A 23,637-nucleotide genomic window follows, 5' to 3' on the forward strand; every position below is an offset into this window, starting at 1 on the left:
GGCATGTTTAGCAAACAGGGTGTTACTAGCAAAAATTATCTCCAGTGCAGGACACTGTTTTTTGTACCTATTTGTGGAAATCAATCAAGCCCCTCCTATTTTTTCTTCAGTAGGGGAGATGGATTTGGTTCAGTAAATAAAAGCTCGGGGTTGGAGAGGAGATGAAAATTGGCTTGTCCAACCCTTTGGTGATATTGATCAATGATACCTACCATTTATTCAACACTATACAATGGGCACTGTGTCAAGAACTTTGATTTCATTGACTAATTTATTTCTTCTAATAACCCTGTGTGGTAGGGTCAATTGTTATTTTTATTTTAGAGCTAAAGAAACAGAGGTTACCAGCTGGTACATGGCAGAGCCAGGAGCCCCATCTAGTTCTGTGGACTCTGAACCAGTGTTCTCATGACTTTTGTGAGATTTCTGAGTGGAAGGCAGACACTTCCTGTTCCTGAAAATGTAGTTTCCCTGACCTGGGCGTCCATGAGGGTTTTTCTTGTGGCCCAAGGCTGTGCACATTGAATGAAGCAGTCCTCAAGTCTCCTTGCCCATCTGCTGAAGTGGGGTAACATCCCAAGATGAATGGAGAAAAAGAGACTAAGACCTTCTGCCCTCCATCCTCATCAGATGAGGGAGTACCTTCACTCTGGCTGGGACCCTGCCCCGGCAAACTGCCAGGATAGAGTCCTTTTATTTCCACATAGAAACCTGTCTCTTCCGCTGTCAGAATTTTCCTAAGTAGGGGTCATCATTTGAGCAATTTCGATATTTCCCTGAGAAGCAGGAGAATCCACTTCGGGTGGCTCCATTTTTCCAGGCATTACTGGGACCCAGAGCCTCTGCCTGTAAGGAGCTGTTTTATCTGAGATCAGCTCACATCCACAACCTGCTGACAGTATTGAAGTTCAAACTTATTCAGCACCAGGGCATGTTATTTTTTTCCCAGTCTTCACCAGGCCTCTAATATGAATTACTTGTTGGGGAAGAAAGACCATTCAGAGACCTGCCTTTTAAATGCCAGTGTGTTTGCTTATCAGATTGTCTGCCTGGAAGGAGGTGTGTCAGCACCTTGGCATAAGCCTTCGTGGAGAAAAATGGACTGTATGACTACTGGACATCTAAACATTTTTAAATAAATAGGCAAAAAGTCATGGCATTAATTAATAAGCCCAGAAACTTCCACAGAGCTTCATGGGCTTTTACCTAGACCAGAGACCTAGTCTGGTGAAATACATGTGCTGATAATTGTGGAGGACAACTGTGGCTTTTGCCAGCCTGATAAATACCATTCCTTGTTTTGGCCATCCAGAAGAAGCATCCAGATTTTGCTGTGGGAGACATTCTCTTGCCCATTCGATACAGTCTTGGTATATAAGCAGGGTGTCCCGCCGACAGCCAGGGGGCAGGTATGAGACTCAAGCTTGGCCATTCAAATACTTTCTCCCTGTAATTTAAATTTTACTACAAGGAAAACATGGTGGCATCTATTCATTCCAACAACAATTGCCCAAATAGACTGTTCACTTGTTCCTGCCTCCCAGATCCCCAGTTGTATTGGTTCCCATTCTTTTTAAGAGCTGTTTCCCCAGCTTTCCATTTGATTCCTTGAACTATCCCATACCACGCCAATAAATTCATTTTTGCTGAACACAGAATTGCTGTCTGTTGCTCACAAGCACAGCCTCCAATGACTGTAATGATTCTCACAGGGGACACATTTCTTTTTGTGCTGTCTGTGCGTTGTACAGTGGGCCAAATTCCTGAATGTGCCCTTGTCTGTCTTGCCTCACTCCCTGGCCTGAAGGCACTGGACTAGTACAGAGAAGGCCATTGGGTGGACCAGGTGTAGCCCTTCCTAGAACCCCCCTGGACCCCCAGAGGTGGCCTGGCAGGTTCAGCCAAGTAGATACAGTTCTAATCAGCTAAGCCAATCTGACCAGCTCCCTGTAAATTTGGAAGAGAGACTATGGAAAAGAGTGACCATTTGGTAACAAGAGGAAACTGCAATGGATGAACTGGGGGGAGCAACCTTCTGACACTGGTCTTCTCTCTGCCCCTATAGTATCCCACAGCCACTCCCGAAAGTAAAGACTCACCCTCTGCCTGACTCCTGCTGCTCATTCAGAGCTCGCCTTAAATGTCACTCCCCAGAGTAGTCTTCCCTGACTGCCCAATCTAAAGTAGCCACTCCTTATCACCTCACTCAATGTTCGTCCTTTGCACTATCTCACGTTTTCTTGTTAATTATCAGTCCCCCTGCAGCTAGAACATAAGCTCCATGAAGGCAGTTCCTTGTCTGTTTTCTTCATGCTCCCTGAATCTAGAACAGTGCTCATCTCGTAACAGGCACTAAGTATATATCAAGTGACTATATCTTCTCTTTTATTCAATATATTATTGTGGTTGAACTGTGTCAGTCCTGATGCCTGGTAGCCGTGAATGTGCCTTATTTGAAAATAGGGCCTTTACAGATGTAATCAGATTAAGATGGGGCCATACTGGAGTATAAGGCCTGATTTAGTGACTAGTGTCCTTATAAGAAGAAGGAAACTTGTACACACACAGAAGGAGAACACCATGTGAAGCTGCAGGCAGATTGGAGTGACACGCGTACAAGCTGAGGGACCCCAAAGACTGCTAGCAACCACCAGAAGCTGGGAGAGGCATGAAACAGATGACCACAAGAGCCTCCAGAAGGAACCAACCATGCTGACGCCTTGATTTTGGACTTCCAGCCTCTCATATTGTGAGCAAATAATTTTTTGTTGTTTTAAGCTACCCACTTGTGGTACACAGTTATGGTAGCCTGATATGGTTTGACTGTGTCCCCATGCAAATCTCATCTTGAATTGTAGCTCCCATAATTTCCACATGTTATGGGAGGGACCCGGTGGGAGATAATTGAATCAAGGAGGAGAGTCTTTCCCATGCTGTTCTCATGACAGCGAATACATCTCATGAGATCTGATAGTTTTATAAAGGGGAGTTTCCCTGTACATGCTGTCTTTGCCTGCCACCATGTAAGATGTGACTTTGCTCCTCCTTCATCTTCCACCATGATTGTGAGCCCTCCTCAGCCATGTAGAATCGTGATTCCATTAAACCTCTTTCCTTTATAAATCACCCAGTCTCAGGTATGTTTTTATTAGCAGCATGAGAACAGACTAATACACAGCTCTAGCACTTAATATATGTATGTCCTAAATGAATTCCTTTCCTAGCATCACAAAGAATGTGCAAGCTATTCCTCTCTTCTCTAAGTTGAGAACAATTCCTTATAATCCAAAGCTTGGTAAAGTATCACTTCATTTATTCATTCAAACATTTGTTGAGGTGTCTACTACAGGACAAGCATTGGAGATATAAGAATAACTAAGACATTTTTGATGAAATTACTCTCATCCAATTAGCACCATTCTCCTCTGTGCTCATATAGCACTTTGCAGGGATCCTTAGTGTAGCCCTTATTACATTGCATTTTAGTTAGAGTTTTCCAGCTTCTTGATCTCAAGGGCCTTATGTTCTTTAATGCTTGGTGCTCCATGCCTGGTACAAAGAAAATATTCAATAAATCCAATGAATAAATGAATGAATGAATGGTGGATTAAATATTATATTCATAATAAAAATAGGGAAATACTAATGTGCTGCCGAAGATATTGTTGGAAATCCTTTACCTTTCCTTGTCATGTGTGTGTTGTAGGGTGAGGGAGGTTATACAGTGTGGTGGGATGAATAGGAAATGCAAGTCAGGAGATCTGGTTTTAATTCTAGCGCTACTATTGGAGATGACCAATCCTGTATGACCTCAACGTGGAGGACCAGAGTAAATAAGTAAAACTGGGGGAGAGGGAGGGATGGGATGAAAGGAGAGACAAAAGGAGGGAAAGAGAGAGAGAGAGAGGAAGAGAAAAAGATGGAGAGAGAGAGACAGAGAGAGACTGCAGCTCTCACAGCTTAATATAATAACTTCCCAGGAGTCAGAGATAAACAAACATAAAATGGGTTGCTTTGGGAGGTGCTAAGTTCTTCATTTCTTCGCTGCTGGAGGTGTTCAAGGAGAGGCTGGATGGATGAGTGATGTTTGTCAGGAATCCTGTAGACTCAGGACACTCATGGAGAGGGTGCTGATGGGATTAGATGGTCTCTCACCTCACACAGGTGGTGTGATTCTATGCGTGTGACTTTGGCCAAGCCACCCTGTCTCTGGAAACCAGCTTCCCAGTCACCTGAAGGAGCTGCCTCTTCAAGTTCCTGAGAGTCAGAGTTCTCTGAGTCTAACTGAACTGAATATGTCTGCAGTCTAGTGAGCTGGGCAATGGGGATGGCCAGCACTGGGCTTTCTGGAGAAGAAAGGTCATTGGTGCTTCTACAGGGCAATGTGAGGCATTGGAGGAAAATCTTGATGTCTTCAGAAAATATAAATTAAATTTCTATGCTAGCTCTAAACAAATAGCTGTGCAAGGTCTTTTGCCCCTGAAGTAAGCATTTCTGGGAGGCAGGAGGATTCAGTGGCATAGGCTAGAAGTGGATGTCTTATCCTAAACCCAAGAACAGGTCTAGTCTTCGAACAGAGTCCAGTGACCAGGCCATGGCGTGATCTGAGCTATGCAGCTATCAGGTCTTTTGTAATTATCTGTTTGTAGTACACACGAATTGCTTTCTCATTCATGTAGCTTATTTTGTAATATTTGCTTTTTCTAATTAATTTTCAGTAAAAATTAAGTTTGAAGTAATACTAAAAAAGTTGCAAGGAACACATTCGGTTGCAAGTAAAGCAAAATAGTGGATAAAAGGGTGTCAGAAAAAAATCACCCCAAACCAGATACACAAATACATTCAAAAGTCCCCTGTCTTATGAAAGGGGGTGGGGTTGAGAAGTAGGAATATAAAAAGAGGAAAAGAGGTTGTCTTTTGCTTCTATAGAGATCTATAAAGATTTATTTTTAATGAGATTAAAGGTAAGTAACTAAGCTAAGTTATGGGCTGCCCAGGGTTTGATTGCCTCCTAACTCTGTATTTATTAGCATCTGCATGCTCTTTACAGGTTTGCAAAGTCCTATTATAGCTGATATTTATTTAGATCTTCATAACAACCTTGCACATTAACATCTTATTATCTCCAGTTTGCAAATTAGGAAAACAGAGCTAAGTGAAGGCTTAAGTTCAAGATTGCATGATCGGCTCAGGTCTTTCAGCTCCAAGCTCAGCATTGCCCACCTCTCCTCACCCAATGTCCTATTCCATTCCAATCCTGCTGTACTCAGCTAACTCTCACTTGGCTTCAGATACTTTTGTCCAAAGGAAAGATGGTAGCTGATAGGGCTTGGTGCTTCCATAGTTTTGCAACCAGATGTTCAAACTGCAGATTTACCACTTACTTGTTTGTGACTCTGGGAAATTCATTTTCCTTTTTGACTTTTTCTTTCAATGGAGACAAGAATTCTCATTTTACAAATGTCATAGTGTCAGTTCATTCATTCATTTCAATTATTCACTCAAGAGATGTTTCCTGAACACTGAGTCTTTGTCATTTGCTGGTTCTGGGTATGCTGAGCGCAAGACTACGTTCAACTTCAAAGACATAATGAAAGTGAAAACACTTTGTAAACTGCAAGTTTCTAACTAAATGTAAACTGCAGTATTATTTCCACTTCTGGAAAATTTGCATCTTATATGGTGATAACTGGAAGAAAAACAAGCCTGGCATAAAAGGCTGAATTCCTAATGATGAAATTTTAGGCATTCTGGAGTGTATGTGCGTGTACTTATGGTAGGGAGTGGTTGATAGTGAATGGGGGGAGGACACCGGAAGGAGGAAGAGTATTTCTCTATTATTATTATTTTATTGTGGGCCTGTAACAAGAAGTACAGCTTTTACTTAGGAAACATTTTACTTAGGAAAAATCCCGCCATGGAAGGACAATAATGCCAGGCTTTCTCTAGAAATGGGAATAGAGAAGTGGAGTTCAACTTTCTTTGTGGAGCCCTAAAGATAAGCTCATACCATTGTTTGCTACTCAATCATTAGGAAAAGCAGGGTTTCTAGTCTCTGATAAACTTCCCTTGCTTATAAATACTATCTTTGCTGACTCTGTCTGAACTTCAAAGCTGATAATGAATATATTTTAACTTCCCACAAAAGGAAAGAGCTTGCCCCTTTATTAAAAACATCCATTCTCCCTGGAAGCCACCACATCACTGATTCTACTTCCTAGGGCCGGAGGGCTTGATGAAAACCTGGGCTGGATTTTCAGTGACTTCACTCTGAGAACAACCTTTTTGGAAGTCCTGGCGAAAAGGTCCTTTTTGTTTTTGGCCATTCACTTTCCAAAGAAGAATGAAAGATGACATATCTATCTAAACTTATACCTATGTCTCTATCTATGTGTCTATAAATGTATATTGATAGGAATCTGGTGTCTGAGTTTGTCTTCCAAATACCAATAGATTCATTCCCATGTGTTAGATATTATGTGTTTCTGGCTGTATAGTAGGTCCTTGGATCTTCAATGTATTATATTTAGCCTCATTCTGGGCCCTCTTACTTCTGCACGCAGGGGCTGAGTGCTTGGAACTGATACCAAATCTTTTAAGCCCTGTCTCCATCTTGGGTCCTGTCTGGGTCTCACTGCTGTGTCTGCAACTTGCCATTCCCTTTACTAGGCTTGTGCTGTGGAGGATGCTCCATCCTGGTGATTCCATCAACCTGACATGCGGTCTCCACCATCACCTCCTCGTTGAGCTCCTCTTAATCATGGCTGCCGTGATACTGGGCACTGTGCTTCGTGCTCAGAAAGCATCATCTCCAGGTTGGGCGTGGTGGCTCGCACCTGTAATCCGAGCACTTTGGGAGGCCAAAGTGGGCAGATCACTTGAGGTCAGAAGTTCCAGACCTGTCTGACCAACATGGCAAAACCCATATCTACTAAAAATACAAAAATTAGCTGGGTGTGGTGGCGGGCGCCTGTAATGCCAGCTACTCCAGAGGCTGAGGCATGACAATCGCTTGAACACAGGAGGCAGAGGTTGCAGTGAGCTGAGCTTTCACCACCGCACTCCAGTCTGAATGACAAAGCAAGGTTTTGTCTCAAAAAACAAAACAAAAAACAAAAAAGAAAGCATCATCTCCAATCTTCATAACAACTCCAAAATGTGCACATATTATATCTGCTTTATGGATGAGGAAACTGCGACTCAGTGGCTCACTTGAGGCAACAGAACTGGCAAGTACAAGAGTTGGAATTTAAACTGCCACCCAGTTCCAGCCTCTGAGACCCTTTGACTCTGCCTTTGATTTTCTGAGCTTCTTTGGTATTTTTATGCAAGCCGTGATGAATGAAGACCAGTGAAAGAACACCTCAATAAATGGCAGGTGTTATTATGAGGCTGGTACATGCTGGGTTACTTGAATACCTATAACCCAGCTCTGGTGTCTGTGAGTCCCTAGAGGCAGAAAGAAATATCCTGTCATCGCAAAACAATTCATTCATTTATTTAACATGTATTTGTAAAATGCTCTCATATGCTAGCACTATTTTAGGCACCAGGCATATAGCTGTGAAAAACAGACAGATATCTGCTCTCCAAGAGCATCAATTTACCAATCAATACTTTGCAGGTAGAGATAAATACTGTGGAGAAAAACACAATCGGTCAGAGGATAGAGTGAACCCCCAAGAAACTGGGCAGATGAATTCCCAGTTTATATAGAATGGCCAGGGGAGGTCACAGTAATAAGGTAATGTTTGGACAAAAACCTGAAAGAAATGAAGTTGCAAATCATGTGGATATCCAGGAGAAAAGAATTCCAGGCACAGGGGCATCAAGTGCAAATGTCCTGAGGCAGAATCCTTGCCTGATCTACTTGATACTCAGCAAGAAGTCCAGCACAGCTGAAGCAGAGGGAGTGAGGGGGAGAGAGGTTGTGGAAGGGAGCTGGGGATCAGATTGGGCCTTGACAGGCATTATGATAAGGTTCTCTCTCTTTGAGTGAGAAAGGGAGCCATTGGGGGGTTGTGGGAAGAGATGCATCATGATCTGACTTATGCTTTAAAAGGATAATTCTGGGTGATATTTGTAGAAAACTCTGAAAGCTGGGAAGGTAGAAGCAGGGTGAGCATTTAGAAAGCTCCTGTGATAATCCAGGAGAGAAAGATGGTGGCTTAGACCAGGGCCATTGCAGTGAAGCTGGTGAGCAGTGATTAAATTCCAGATATATTTTGAAGGTTAAATTGACAAGGCATAATGATGGGGTCTGAGAGAAAGAGACCCGTCAGGTATGAGTCCAGTGTTTGCCATTTCCTGAGAATGTATGTTTCCTCTGTTAGAATGTAAACTCACAGGGGCTGAGTTCTTCATCTGTTTTATTCAATCCCAAGTGCCTAGAACAATGCATAATACATAGAAGAACATATATATTTAATGAATGTGAGAGAAACTGACTTGAGAGTGGGACTAAAGAGTTTATCTGTCCTTTTTTTTGGAAAAAAAAAAATAGAACCTTGTAAGGTAAGGAGATTAGATTTTGTTTGAGTGCTACAGGTAACCACTGATAAGTTTAAACAGCTTAAAAATTGAGATATAATTCATACAACATAAACTTTACTATTTAAAAATATACTGTTCATCAGTTTTAGCATTTCACAATGTGTGCAATCATCACCACAAATTCCAGAACATTTTCATCATCCCCCACCAAAAAACTCCATGTTTGCTAAAAGTTACTCCCCATTCTCCCTTCCCCTCAACCTCTGGCAGCCACTAATTCACTTTTGTTCTCCGTGGATTTGCCCATCATGGTGATATGTCGTTTTAAAATATATTCCCCCAGTCTGTAGTTTGTCTTTTCATTCTCCTAAGAGTGTCTTTTGAAAATAAATATTATTAATTTTGATAAACTTTAATTGATCAATTTTTAAAATGGATCATGCTTTCGGTGTCGTAGCTAAGAAACCTTTCCTTAACCCAAGGTCACAAAGATGTTTTGTCTATATTTTCTTCTAGAATTTATGTATTTCACATTTAGGTTTGTGATTCATTCTGATTTCATCTTTTCATATGGTATGAGGTATGAATCAAAGTTCTTCTTTTGCATATGGATGATCATTTGTTCCAGAACCATTTGTTGATCTGAGTTGTTTTTGAAGAATAACTAGAATGTCATCAGCTGGACAAATGAGGACAGTAGCAGCAGCAGGGACACAATCATGGTGGTGGGAAGGAGCAGAGATTATGATCAAGGCACCGTATAAGTTTTGTGGGCAGCTGGCGAGTTACATGTGAAATGGGAATGGTGGGATTTAAGACTTCTGAGGGATACAAAGTCCAGACCATGGAGAACCTAGTACACCCTGGAATTTTTCTGAAGTGTTAGACTTGGAAATGTTCTTGGAGATTACCAATTTACTTTCCTTCCCATTTAAGCCACGGTCTTAAAGGGAAGGTGACACATGTTCTATTTTTGTACAGGACTAAGCCCTACCGAGAGGGTGCTGATTAATAGATCAATGCCATCTTGGAGAGAGGACTCTAATGGCATGGTGCCCTGTCTGACTCAATATTTTAATCAGTGCCTGGGATGAGGTTAAGGGAGGCACTTTCATCAAACGTGTGAAAGACCTGGATCTGGGAGTGAAGAAAATGTGTTGAATGAGAGAGTCAGGATCCCAGAAGATGTCAGCAGCTTAGAATTTTCATCAAATTTAACAAGAAGGCATTTTAAAATGCTAATTGTTAAGTTTTATACTTGGATTTACAAAGCAGCTGAATAAACAAAGGATTGGAGAGTCAAAGCTGAGCAACTCGTCACAGTGAAAACATCACAGAGGGAGGAGCATCTAAATGGATGAAAGCCCACACGAGGAAAACTAGGGTAACATTGCTCACCACTGGGAGAAGGCCAGGATCCTGATTGCTATTGAGTTTATGTAGTAGTCCGTTCTCCCCCTGCTAATAAAAGCATACCTGAGACTCGGTAATTTATAAAGGAAAGAGGCTTAATTGACTCAGAGTTCCGCAGGGCTGGGGAGGCCTCAGAAAACTTACAATCATGGTGGAAGAGGGAGAAAACACATCCTTCTTCACATAGTGGTAGCAAGGAGAAATCCTGAGCAAAAGCGGGGGCAGGGGTGGGACAGCCCCTTATGATTCAATTACCTCCACTGGGTCCCTCTTACAACACATGAGGATTATGGAAACTACAATTCAAGATGAGATTTGTGTGGGGACACAGCCAAACCATATCGGCTTAGATCAGACAACACCTGAAAAGCATTCTATTTTAGGGACCACAGTTTAAGATACATGGCTGCCAAATATAGACTCTGGAGCTAGACTGTCTAGGTTCAAGTCCTAGTTCTGTTTCCTAGTGACTGTAACCTTGGGCAAGTTCCTTAATTTCTCTGTACATCAGTTGCCTCATCTATAAAATAGGAATAACAACAATGTCATGGTTTCTTGTGAAGTGGCAATGAGTTGATGTATAAAGTGCTTAATATGAGCTATGTAGAAATTAGCTAAAATTATTATTTGGTTACCGTTTACCGAAAATTCAATTGTGCTGGACTCTATAATAAGTGTTCTTTATCTATTAGGTCCATCAATCATCACAATAATCTTACAAAGTGGAGATTTTATCCATATTCTATAGATGAGGATGTTGAGGTTCAAAGGCATAAGCATGTAGCCCATTCACAGACAGCCTTGAAATTATACTCCCAGAACTCAACTCCAGGTTTGCCTGTCTATCAAACTGACTTCCTACTACTACATTGCATTGTCCCTTGAAGTTGATTACAAGGAGAATGATCAGAATATTGAAGGGTTCAGAGCCATATCATAAGGAGAAGTTGATGTGAAGAAGGTGGCTAAACATGGAGAGTAGATGCCATGTGTAGGATGAATCAGACTTGTTTGGGGTTTAAAAAGTCATTATCTACTGAAGATAAATTCCAGATCAATTTAACAATCACATTCTCTAGAGATGGAATGGGTAGCTTCATACGTTAATGAGTTCCCCATTGCTGGAAGTATTCAAGAAAAGGCAAGTAGAATTCAAGCACAGGATAGATGGTTGGAGTTAATGTCTTTTGAAGCTCTTAGAATGCTGTGATTGTCCATCTCTGTCTTGGAACCCTAGTATCTTTGTTTTGAAAGTAATTTTAATGATATTTATATCTTCCCAATTCTAAAGGGCATTGTGAGGGTTAAGAAAAAAGTACTCATTAAGCACGCCAAGATCTGAAGAAGAAGTGCACTATTTTAAGATAAACTGTTATTATAACACTATATGTAATTGCCAAGTAGATAATGGAACCAAGAATCTGCTACACTCATGTACATAGCAATCTGTGATAATTTCTTAGGCCAAAGTGTTTATTGCAAGTGCCGAAGTATTGCAGTTGATAATTGCTATTAGATTCTATGCCTTAATGCATAGCAAATTCTCATAAATTGTTTGGAAGTTTCAGAAACAGAACAAAAACAAAAGCAATCTTGCTATGCATTTGGAACCTCCCTCAAGAATTTCCCAACATATAAACACTGAAATTCCTAGTGATGAAGCAGAAATTTAATTATGAGATCTGGAAAAGGGACCAAGTTGTGGCCTCATGGGGATTGGTGATGCTCCTATTGGAAGTTCTGGTTTGGGAGAATGGACTGTGGTTCTTGTCCATTTCTAGTTTGCTTCTCTAGCCAGTGACGTATGGGCATATTTTTGTCCAGTTGGGCCAATGAGGCTTAATTGCTTGCTAATTTTGTACTGAATTGAATTAATTTCAAGACCAAATTAATTAAAACAGATGAAGCTCCCTTCATCTATTATTCATGAACTTGTTAGAATAGGAGGAAGCACATTAGTTGCATTAAGGATATTACATTGTTTTAATGAACTTCTTTTTGGTGCACATTAATGGGAATTTTGAGGAGCCCACTATAATTTCTTTAATTTGTGGCTGTGAAGTGCTCTGGTTTGCTTTGGTAAATACCAGATGGATGTGGAAATGGGTACTTTGAAAGCCTTGTGAACTTTAGAAGGTAAGAGGTAGGTGTGTATGGAGGGCAGGCGGCAGAACTAAATACCAAAGGAAAGCATCTCTGCTGCAAATGAAACTTTTTAGCTGGTCAGTTTCTATGTGCAGTTGGCAAATTACTAAACAGTGTACGGAGGCTGGCAAGATAGTGGCAGAGGCAGGCAGCAAGGAACAGATTATGTTAGTGAGAAGGAGAAGGTCTGGTTTATTAAATTCACCATTTTAATGTTTGCTGGAAGTGTGATTCTTGGTTAAGTCTAACATGTAGTAAATGCTGAACTTGATTAAGGTAGTTCTGGTGACTGATGTGGCCCATTCTTGCTACCAAAATCTTACCTCTAGGTGGTTTGTTCCACACTGTTAAGACACCTATTTAGAAATTCACCCAGAGGTGGCCTTTTAAAAGTCAGATTTTAATACAACAAAATAAAAGGGCATATTGGGAATTACTGAATGCCTATCCTGTAATGAGGAGGCTATGGTGTGTGTTATGTAGTTAATATTAGTAGGCTTCTATACCACAGACTGTAAATGTTCTGTCAGACGCTCCTTGTTATTCCTCACCAAGGATGTAGCAAAGACCGAAGGAATTCGTCTCTGTCCTGGGAGACAGCCACACAGCCTAGTTGCAAAGTCTGAAATGAGGGTCATGATCCATTCTAGCAAACTGTGGAGGTACCAGTCAACCTTGGGCTGGTCTTGCAAAAATATTCTTTGGAGTGCTGGGTACCTGTCAGGCACTGGGCCAGGTACAAAGTTGAGCATGACAAGGTTCCTGTCCTTGGGAAGACTGTAATCTCATCACAGGATTTTCCTAAAGCTGGGTGAAAGGGGAGGAGGTAGGGAGCGTGGCTCAGCACTGTGTCATGGGATGGATGCCACTCCACATCCTCTTTCCTGCTAGAACCATAGGTGGTTGACATCTGGACAGATTCTGCAGATGAGCCCTGACTTCAAATATTCTGTTCCTTTGTCAGGCTTAATTAGTAAATTACGATTTAGAAAATATGCACAAAGTAAAAGCAATGGGAGTCAACGTTTTCTGAACATCTACTATGTGCCAAACATTATCTTACTTCTTTCTCATGAATACGGTGTGAAGAGCCAGATCAGTTTTTCTAGCAGCCTGTGTTGCAGATAAGCAAACTGAGGTCCCTTGAGAAGTCACTTGTTACCCACATGCCTTTTCCACATTGATGTAGAATTCTGAAGTTCAAAGCAGCAGAAAGGAATGAATGATGTCAAGGTGAAATGGTGCAGGCTGGTGGAAAGGAAGGAGGGAAAATGAAGAAGAGTGTAGCTGTGTGTCTTTGGTGGAGGTGGAAATGCTGCTCCACATTTTGAAGCAAGGGGGCTATTTCTGTCCTACTCCTGGGGAGTTGAGAGCCTTCAGGAAAGGATGTGCCTAATTGGTAGTGGCGTGGGCAGTGAGGAAGAAGGAGAATGGGGAAGATGAGACTCTGTGGAATGATTCTGAAGGCTCGTCTCCAACCCCCATTAGCTAGACAGATTCAGTTGCTAAGCAAGTACCTGAGAGGTGGGGAACCTGGCTAGAAGAGGGGGAATGTGGCCAGGAGAGGGGCAGAGACAAGGGCGAGGAGAGTCAGACCACAAGGAAGGTGGAATCCTGAATAAGCATGGAGTCAGGATTCCAAGGTGACATAAGTGCATGACTGTCATTTACTCTGAACTTTAGGAGGATTTTACCAGTATTTAGAGAAAAGGTTTCCATAGGGCTCTCTGCTTATTAAGAAAAAGGATCCTTTGCTACAGCTATCTTGATACATTCTCATAGTAACCACAATGGCTAGCACTTTGGAGCACTTGCTATCTGCCAGGCACACAATCATGTAGTTCTCCTAAGGTCTTACTGAATGAATATTATGATGACTATTATTAATGTGGTTGCTATTATTATCCCTCTTTCACAGATATTGAAACTGAAGCTCAGTAATAACACAGAGAGTAAGCAACCCTGGACCCTTGATGAGACTTGATGGACACTGAGAGTTACTGTGTTTCTCCTGGGACCTGACCTATCCATTTTTCTCACTCTGATTGGCCTATGAATCTGTCATTCATGCCGAACAACAGATTACAGTGATTGGAAAACCCCAAACAAGAGTGCCATTTATTTATTCATTCAGTAAATACTGATTAAACTTCTCATGTGCACCAGGTAGAGTGTCAGGCTCTAGAAGAAGAGTGAGAAGCAAACAGTCCATGGCCACTTCCTTCACACTGCTTACAGCCTGAAGGAGGAGACAGACGAAATGCCAGTAATCATCATCACATAAATACATCACCACAGGAGAGGCTGTATCACATAATGTACAGGTGTACTAGGGAGACTGACCCAGTCAGAGATTCAGGGGAGATGTCCTTGAGTCGGTGATACATGCTGGGAGCAGCAGGTGGATAGGAGATTTTTAGGTGATGGGAGCCAGGGGAAGGTTCGGTGGTCAAGATGGTGATTCCACATAGAAGCTACAGCAAGGGTAGAGGCCTGTGTTGGGGGGAGGCAGCAGATGTGAAGATTGAAGACAGGTTCCAGTGGCCTGAGAGCAGACAGTGAAGGGGAAGGTGGTGAGAAGTGTGGCTGCAATGTAGAGAGAGGAACCAGCCCACCGGGGGTTTCAGGGCTACACCGAGACATTTTACTTTTATTCTCGGAGTAGAAAGCCACTGAAAGGCTGTGAACAGAGGCAAGATAGAAATGCTCTGCCTGCTTGTGGGGAGTGGGAGCCACAAGGGGAGCCAAGTGGGTGAGGAGTGACCATTGAGTCCAGATTTAAGATGGTGGCATCACGATAAGGATGGTGATAGTGGGGTAGAGAGAAAGGGATGGATCCAAGAGATGTGGGCACCATGGATACCTGGCAAGGAATCACAAGGCCACACTGTGATTTAGGGTCCATAAGAGATGGTTGTGTTGAATGCATTTAACATGCAATGGTGGTATTCTCTTTTGGATGGAAAGTTAACTTGGACCCATTAGCTTTAAAATACTTTGGTGACATAGAGGTGTCTGCTATTAGTCATCAGAAGGAATTTCAAGGAAACGGATAATTTCTGCTGGGTGGAGGGAGAGGATTAAAGCAGACTGCTTAGGGTACCTCAGTATTGGCCATTGGTCCTCTGGTTGCCTCTGCTTGCTTGGAAAGTAAAATGAAAGAATGGCAAGACTCACCATCCATAAAAGATCTGGCTTTTGGTGTAATCTGCTGGTAAGTGGCAGAAGTCACTGGCTAGCTTTGGGTACATTATTGCCCATTTCTTGCCTTCTTCTTCTCCATTTGTAGTGTGAAGGAGACTGATGATATGATCTCCAGTGAGTCTTACCTCTCTAAGAGTCAGAGGTTTCCTAAGATCCACCTCATCCCACCAGTACATGTCATATGACAAAGTGTCACAGACAGCCTCAACCTAGAGACTGGAGGTGGTGGAAGATATTGAGTCAATAGTATATAGACAATATTGCTACTTACATGAGACTAACTTCTTATAGTAATAGGCATGTGAACACCCCAAAGAAATAGTATAGTGCACCAAATGTTAGGTTTAACTCAATTTTGTGTACTAAGGTACAAAATGGAACAGAACAAATAAATGACACAGAAAAAGACACCACAAGAAGTGTAAAGCAACAGAGAAGAATGAACAGTCACTGCTAATAATGACTTATGGTTTAAAAAGAACATCAACTTCTCTGAGTTTTGATTTCTCCAATGGTAAATTGGGATGAAAATGTTTACCTTTCATGGTTCCTGCATAGATTACATGAGATAATAAGAATAAAGTGCTTAACTCAGAGCCTGACATATGGTATGACTCAGTAAATTCACCCTTTATACAAATCTTTATTGAGAACTTACTATGAATTGGGAAGCATTTTAGACCCTGAGACAATGAACAAGACAGAGGGGGTCCTTATTCTCATGGCACTTCCATTTTAAGTGGGGAAAGAGAAACAATGAACAGATATACAAGAACATATAAGATAATATAATAATGCTATAAAGAAAATGATGTAAGGTGATGGGGCTCCTTTTAGTTGGGTGGTCATCTCTGACTTGAGTTTAAGTCAAAACCCAAAGGACAAGAAGGAGGCAGTCAGGCAGGTGTGAAGGAAGTCACCACCATCTCCCCAACCAAGGCCTTAGACCCAAAGCCTGAGCAAAGTGGACCTATTGGAGGAGCAGAGGAAGCTGCAGGGAGGATGAACAGAGTGAACAAGCAGAATGAATGGAGAGAAGACAGAGCATGCACCTTGTAATGTCACAATAGGGAATCTGTGTCTTATTCTGAAAGCAATGGGAAGCCATGGAGGGTTTTAGGCAGAGGGGTAATCTAATCTATTTACATTTTTAAAAGGTCACTCTGGTTTTTGTGCAGACCCTGGAGTGAAGCAACAGTAAAGGTACAACCGGGAGACCAGTGAGGAGGCTGTGGTCAATAATTTGCACAAAAGGGCATGATTATTCTTCTTCCAGTCTCTGTGTGGCTTACAGAGTGACTTTTCAGTCATTCTTGGCAAAAGATAGAGTCTGTTTCTCCATGGCTTGAATTTTTACTTGCCTTGTTACTTTCTTTCTTCAATGGAATGGGGCAGAAGTCACAGTATACTCAAGTGTAGAACTCAAGAGACCTTGTATGCCTTCTTGGAACTGACTCAATCACCATGTGTACAAGCCTGGGCTGACCTGCTACAGCAAGGGAAACCAGGTGGAGCAGAGAGGAGATATCTCAGCAGAGGCCATCTGAGACCACCCAGCCCCAGCCTTACCCAGAAGCCACATGAGTGAGCCCAGCAGAGACCAGAAGAACCATCCAGCTGAGCCCAGCCCTAATTACTGACCCACAAAATTGTGAGCTACATAATTGGTTTTGTTCTAAAACAATAAGTTTTGTTACACAGCAAAAGCTTGCTGACATAGGCTGCTAAGATTGTCCAGGCCTAAGATGATGATAACTTGGATTACAGAAATAGTGACTATGGAGGGATGTAACATGATTTGGCATATGTTTTGGAGGTAGTGTTGAAAGGATTTGATAATTGATTGCCTTTGAAAGTGAGAGAAAAAGATAAAAAGAACAGTTTAGATGAAGAGAGTGGCAATCGATGATAACATGGTCTTCAGGTTGAGAGTTGGAGTGTGACCCTAGATGGTTTTCTAATTTGCTGATTTTACAGAGGCATAAATCAAGATAGAATTGTTCAATATCAAACATATCCATTAAGTACCTACTATCTGCTAGGGCCTAGTGATATTAATATTAATGGTTAATAGTTATACAGTACATTCTGAGTATTAGGCACGGTAATAAGAAATTTACATCTAACTAATTTAACACTCATAATCAGCATATAAAGTGGGTATCACTGCTATTTGCATTTAATTGATTAAGAAACAGGAAAGGAAAGGTTGAGTAACGTGCTCAGCATCACATAACGAGTAATTAACAAAGCCAGAATACCAACTCTAACAGTCTGACTTCAGACTCAGACTGTTAACCACCATGTTTTGCTAAGAAATGAATAGGCTGAGATTTTCAACTCAAGAAGGTATAATCTAGTGTAGGGGTGGATGTGTAAAGAAAGTGATTCCATATAATGTAGTGTGTGCTATGATATGGTGCTTTAGAATGGGAGTGGGCACGTTTTGTCTGCAAAGCGTCAGAGAGGAAATACTTTAGGGACTGCCAGACATATGGTCTCAGTTACAACTAAACTTTGCTGTTATAGCATGAAGCAGCTAGACAGAAGGCAAACAAATGAGTGTGTCTGTGTTTCAATAAAACATTCTTTATAGAGGCAGATGGTAGCCCAATTTGGTCTACAGGCCACAGTTCATTGACCTCTGCTTTAGTGAAAGGAAAAAAAAAAAAGAAGTCCCAATCCAGATTAAGGGGAAAGAATGAGTTCAGAGAAGTCTCACTTGAGTTTCAACTTAAAAGGCAAGTAATAGTAATCCAGGCAAAAGAGTACCTTGAGTAACTTGTTCAGTATTTCGCAGTAAGTAAGTAACAAAGCCTTTTGAGGCAGATGGCAGTACCAGGCTGAGGGCACAGCACACGGCAGTGCACAGAGGGGTACTGGGAAGTCCATGGCAGGAAAGGTAGTATTACTGAAGTATGGAGTGTCAAGTGGAGCACTGGGGAGTTGAGTCTGTAGGAGGAAGTGGGATCCAATTGTTGGATCCTATGGTGAGGCTTAGGAGGAAGCTGTTGAGGTCCACCATGTACCAGGAGAGTAATACACTCAGGTTTTCATTTCTTAGAGAGTATTTTATGTATGAAGCTGGAAACCATCATTCTCAGCAAACTATCAAAAGATGAGAAAACCAAACACTGCATGTTCTCACTCATAAGTGGAAGTTGAACAACAAGAACACATGGACACAGGGAGCGGAACATCACACACTGGGGCCTGCCACAGGTTGGGGGCTAGGGGAGGGATAACATTATGAGAAATACTTAATGTAGGTAACAGGTTGATGGGTGCAGCAAACCACTATGGCACGTGTATACCTATGTAACGAAACTGCACATTCTGCATATGTAACTCAGAACTTAAAGTATAATTTAAAAAAAAAAGAAAAAAAAGAAAGGAGTCCATGTAACACTATGGGCTGTGGATGGGGACAAAGCTGCAGAGGAAGCAGAAAGACCAGGACCCACATACATGAGTGGAGGAGGGAGAATTAGGAGGGTGACATCACATAAGAAAAGGGAGAAAGGGCCGGGCGCGGTGGCTCAAGCCTGTAATCCCAGCACTTTGGGAGGCCGAGACGGGCGGATCACGAGGTCAGGAGATCGAGACCATCCTGGCTAACATGGTGAAACCCCATCTCTACTAAAAAATACAAAAAACTAGCTGGGCGAGGTGGCGGGCGCCTGTAGTCCCAGCTACTCGGGAGGCTGAGGCAGGAGAATGGCCTAAACCTAGGAGGTGGAGCTTGCAGTGAGCTGAGAGATCTGGCCACTGCACTCCAGCCCAGGCCACAGAGAAAAAAACCAAAACAGAAAAGGGAGAAAGGAGAGAGAGAACATTAAAGGAGAGAGAGAACATGAAGGGGAGAAAGCAAGAGAATATTAAAAAATGCAAAAAGGGTAGGGGGAGGGGAGAACGAAAAATCATTCAAATCAAACCCACTTTCCCTCACCCTCCTACTTCTCTCTGTGTAAACAGCAGGCACTGCTGGGAGAAAGTATTTGGCGGAAGAGAAATGCCCAGTTGTAAAGGGGTCCTGATTTACCCGTAACTTAAACGTTTGGTTTTATTTCTCCTTCTGTGGGTGGAAAAGCAAACACCCAGGCCCTACTGTGGCCCGAGGAAGCAGACAGGGTTTAGGGAAGAAAATGCTCTCCAGAGGGGCTGTGAGCTGGAAGAATATGCAAGAGCCCATCTGTAGGCCCAGCCTTGCTCAAGCTGGGAAGCTGGAGGGACCTCTAGGATCTGCCGCCAAAGGGCAACATTATCACCTATATTTCAATTTGTCTGCATGGGAAATGACGTTGTCAGCAGCCATGTCTTCAGCTGTGAAGGACAACGGTAACTATACATATCTACATATCTAAGTACAGCCAATGGGGTCATAAAAAGTAACCAAGCATCCTGGTTTTAACAGTTCCTGAAGAGCTCCCTGTGGAAAGTACCTTGGTGGCTGCCGGCTGTCTCTTTCGGGAAGCACATGCGGACATGTGCACACCCACCATCATTTTTCAACCACTTGCATTATTTGACCTCTGATTGCCTCCTGTTTGCCAGAAAACCCACACAACGTGGGTCAGGAAAAGAAAACATTTTGTTAATTTTTTTTTTCTTAAAGGTCTTAGATTGGGTGAAAGTTGTATGTGTTGGGAAGAAAAATCAGCTACTTCTGTTCCCTGTAGACTGAGCATTTTGTTTGTTTTGGGGCACGTGATTTCTTGTTTGTGAGTTCTGGGATTGACAAACCCCATAGCAGAAATGAAGGCTTGGCATTTAAGGGAATTGGCATCTGATCCACCACACGTTGCAGGAAAAGATGATAATGACACGCCCTTTGATTTACAAATGTCTCTCTCCTGCACCAGATACTGAGGCTACACAGGTTTGCGGTTATAGGCCACCCAACTTCTCTTTGACTCATAAGAACGAAATCTGTAGGTGCTCAGCAGAAAAGAAAAGGTTAAGCAGTGCAGCATGTTTAAATTACCCAAAGCACTAGAGTTATACTTGTAGAAGGCCCCAGAGCCCTGGCGATAAAATTCAGAAAGGGAAATCTCTGATTCTGATGAGCTGTACAACTTTCCTGTAACAAGCGAGGGGTGGGGAAGAGAATGGGTGGGCAGAAAGCATGCATCTCTCTGGGCACAGGAGCATCCTTCAGGAGCTGACTGTTCAGCACAGGTCTGAGCCAGGAACTTGTGGGGCAAGTTCCAGACCAGTCCTCTGAGCTGGACCAGGGTAGGCCATGGCTTCTGCCTTGGCAGGCAGGTCTCAAGGCTTCCCTGATGATCTCAGGAGCTCTAAGGAGGGGGCTGAAGTGAGCAAGCACAGGGTCCACCAAGATTTATTGGAGGCTTCCCGGATGTCCGGTACTTGGTCTCTTTAATTTTGTTGAGTCTTAATTTACCCCATTGTACAGGTGAAGAAACTAAGACTTGGAGAAAGCAAACGGCTTGCTCAATAGTACTGAAGAAAAGGAACTCTTTTACAATTTGTTTATGGGGAGGGAGGAAATATGCTTTCTATTTTAGACCCATCTTTGACTAAACCCTGCCCTCAGGCTGAGAGATAGGGACTGGGAAGACCAGTTAGCCAACAATGGCTCTTTGAACTAGTTCCAGCACCTGGCGTCCAGGGGAGGTCAAAAACAGTCATTACCAACTTGTTGGGTACTAGCTCTGTGACTATCCCTCTATAAACACTGGGAATTAGCTCATTTAATGAATCCCCATTGTATAGATGAGGAAACCTGGTTCACAAGTGTTAGATGTGTCTTTCAACAGTGCTCAGTAAAAATACAATAGAACTTCTAAAAACAAAAAACGTCATTCTTTCATGATCATTGGCTAGATCCATTAATGACATGCATATTTTAATTTTATTTAAAAAATTATCATACAGTACAATTGACCTTTTTTCTCATAGAATTCTATGTATGACATACATACATGTAAAGTTATATACTTCTATGACTTCTAACAAATATACAGATTTGTGTAACCACCACCACAATCAGGTTATAGAACAATTCCACCAACCTCAAAACCTGTCTTCTGCTATTCCTTGCTAGTCACACCCTTTCCTATCTATAACATTTGTCAAACACAAATCTGTTCTCCATCAGTATAGTTTTGTCTTTTCAAGTGTCATATAAAAGAAATCATAGTTATATTTGAGGCTGACTTCTATCATTCAGCATAATACTTCTGAGATTCATCTAAATTATTGTATGCAGTAGCAGTTCACTTATTTTTATCTGAGTAATGCTTTATTGTGTGGATAAACCACAGTATGTTTGTTCATTCATCCACTGAATGGCATTGGGATTGCCTCTAGTTTGGAGGTGATTATGAATAGAGAGGCTATACACACTTTCTCTATGAACTTTTGAATCAGCTTATTTATGCTCAGAATTGTCTGAGCATAAATTTTCATTTCTCTAGGGTGTGTATAGAGGAGTTAGATTACTGGGCCGTATGGTAATATAAGTTTAAGTTTGTAAGAAAGTGCCATTTTGCAGAATGGATGTGCCATTTTGCATTCTGACCAGTAATGTTTCACATGTCTAGCTTCTCTGCATCATCACCAGTACTTGGTGTTGTCAGTATTTTTAAAATATTAGCTGTTATAATAGATATATAGTGATATCTTCTTGTGGTATTGTATTTCCCTTATGGCTAATGATATTGAACATCTTTGATGAAGTGTCATTCTAGTCTTTTGCCCATTTTAAAATTGGGTTTGTTGTTGAGTTTCACAAGTTCTTCATGTATGCTTCATGCTACTTCTTTGCCAGATATGTCACTTGCAAAGATTTTCTTCCAGTCTATAGAGTGCCTTTTCAATCTTTTAGCAATGCCTTTTGCAGAGTAAATGTTTTAAGTTTTGATAAAGTTCAAGTTATCTTTTTTTTTTATGGATCATGCTTTTGGTGTCATATCTAGGAACTCTTTGCTCAACCCAGCACATACATATTTTCTGCTATGTTTTATTCTAAAGGTTTTATGGTCTTATGTTTTGTATTTAGATCTGTGATCCATTCTGAGCTAAGTTTTGCATATAATGGGAGGTATGAATTAAAGTTCTTTTTTGCATATGGATATTTAGAGTACTATTGAATTGTCTTTATACATTTGTTGAAAATCCATTTGCTATATTTGTATGGGTCTACTTCACAATTCTGTATTCTAGTTGATTGATCTATATGTCTATTCCTCCACAAATACCATACTGTCTTGATTACTGTAGCTTTATTAGAAGTCTTAAAATCAGGTAAGGTTACTACTCAACTTCTTCCTTCTTTTAAAAAATTGTTTTAACTATTCTAGTTTCATTGTCTTTCTCTATGAATTTTTGAATCAGCTTATCTGTCTACAAAAAGTCCTGCTGGGATTTTGGTTGAATTTGTGTTAGGTTTATAGATCGATTTGAAGATAAATGACATCTTTACTATGCTGAATCTTCGAGTCCATGAACACAATATGTCTCTCCATTTATTTAGGACTTTGATTTATTTCACCAGCACTTTGTAGTTTTCAGCATACAGATCATATATGCACTTTGGTAGATTTATAATTATATACATTTTTAGTTTTCTTCAATAGTGCCCCCAAAGACTGTACTAACTTAACTATCTACTAGTGGTTGAGAGTATCTATTTCTCTGTTTGTACATTTCTTATGTCACTAATGGTAGGGACAAAGATGACTTGCTCATCTCTGACTCCCCAGCACACAGGACAGCACCTTCCACTGAATCAGGCCTCAATTAATAATTGTGGATTGCAAGTGTCTTTACCTTTCTGAACCTCCAGTCCTTGTATTGAAAAATTACTATCTTTTTCCTCTATTTTCTATTTACCACCTGTTGCCTGCAGGAAACTATAGGGCACTATTCGTACCCATAGTGGGTATTGTTAACAGTTTTAAAGATTGTTTTGTTTATTATATGTTTATTTTATTTTTTATTTTTTATTTATTTATTTTTTTGAGACAGAGTCTCGCTCTGTGGCCCAGGCTGGAGTGCAGTGGCCAGATCTCAGCTCACTGCGAGCTCCGCCTCTCAGGTTTACGCCATTCTCCTGCCTCAGCCACCCGAGTAGCTGGGACTACAGGCACCCGCCACCTCGCCCGGCTAGTTTTTTTTTTTTTTTGTATTTTTTAGTAGAGATGGGGTTTCACCGTGTTAGCCAGGATGGTCTCAATCTCCTGACCTCGTGATCCACCCGTCTCAGCCTCCCAAAGTGCTGGGATTACACTGGCTATGACTGGCTTGAGCCACCGCGCCCGGCTATATGTTTATTTTAAAGTGATTTATTTTGTTGGGTGGACAGAGTTGCCTTCCTCTAACTTTCTTTTTTTTTTTTTTTTTTTTTTTTTTTTTTTT

General features: G+C 41.5%; 1 protein-coding gene across 8 annotated transcripts in view; it reads left to right on the top strand.

Annotated features, from left to right (window-relative positions):
* LOC110740568 overlaps window positions 1-23,637 on the top strand; it is a 107,735-nt gene that overhangs the window by 39,703 nt on the left and 44,395 nt on the right. For 6 of the 8 annotated variants that reach the window (XR_004178903.1, XR_004178906.1, XR_004178905.1 and 3 more), the window contains one exon: window positions 6,670-6,894. The exons of 1 other annotated variant lie outside the window; for it this stretch is intronic. Coding sequence is in view for 2 of the 7 variants with exons in the window: in XM_031656361.1 (XP_031512221.1) it covers window positions 6,670-6,716 (47 nt within the window). In the remaining 5 variants the exon portion in view is untranslated. Of the gene's footprint in view, window positions 1-2,568; window positions 2,895-6,669; window positions 6,895-23,637 lie in introns of those variants that run through there. One more of the 8 variants, XM_031656360.1, reaches the window with a different exon arrangement.

This window comes from Papio anubis, chromosome 16 (genome assembly GCF_008728515.1).
Source record: "Papio anubis isolate 15944 chromosome 16, Panubis1.0, whole genome shotgun sequence".
NCBI classification, from domain to species: domain Eukaryota; kingdom Metazoa; phylum Chordata; class Mammalia; order Primates; family Cercopithecidae; genus Papio; species Papio anubis.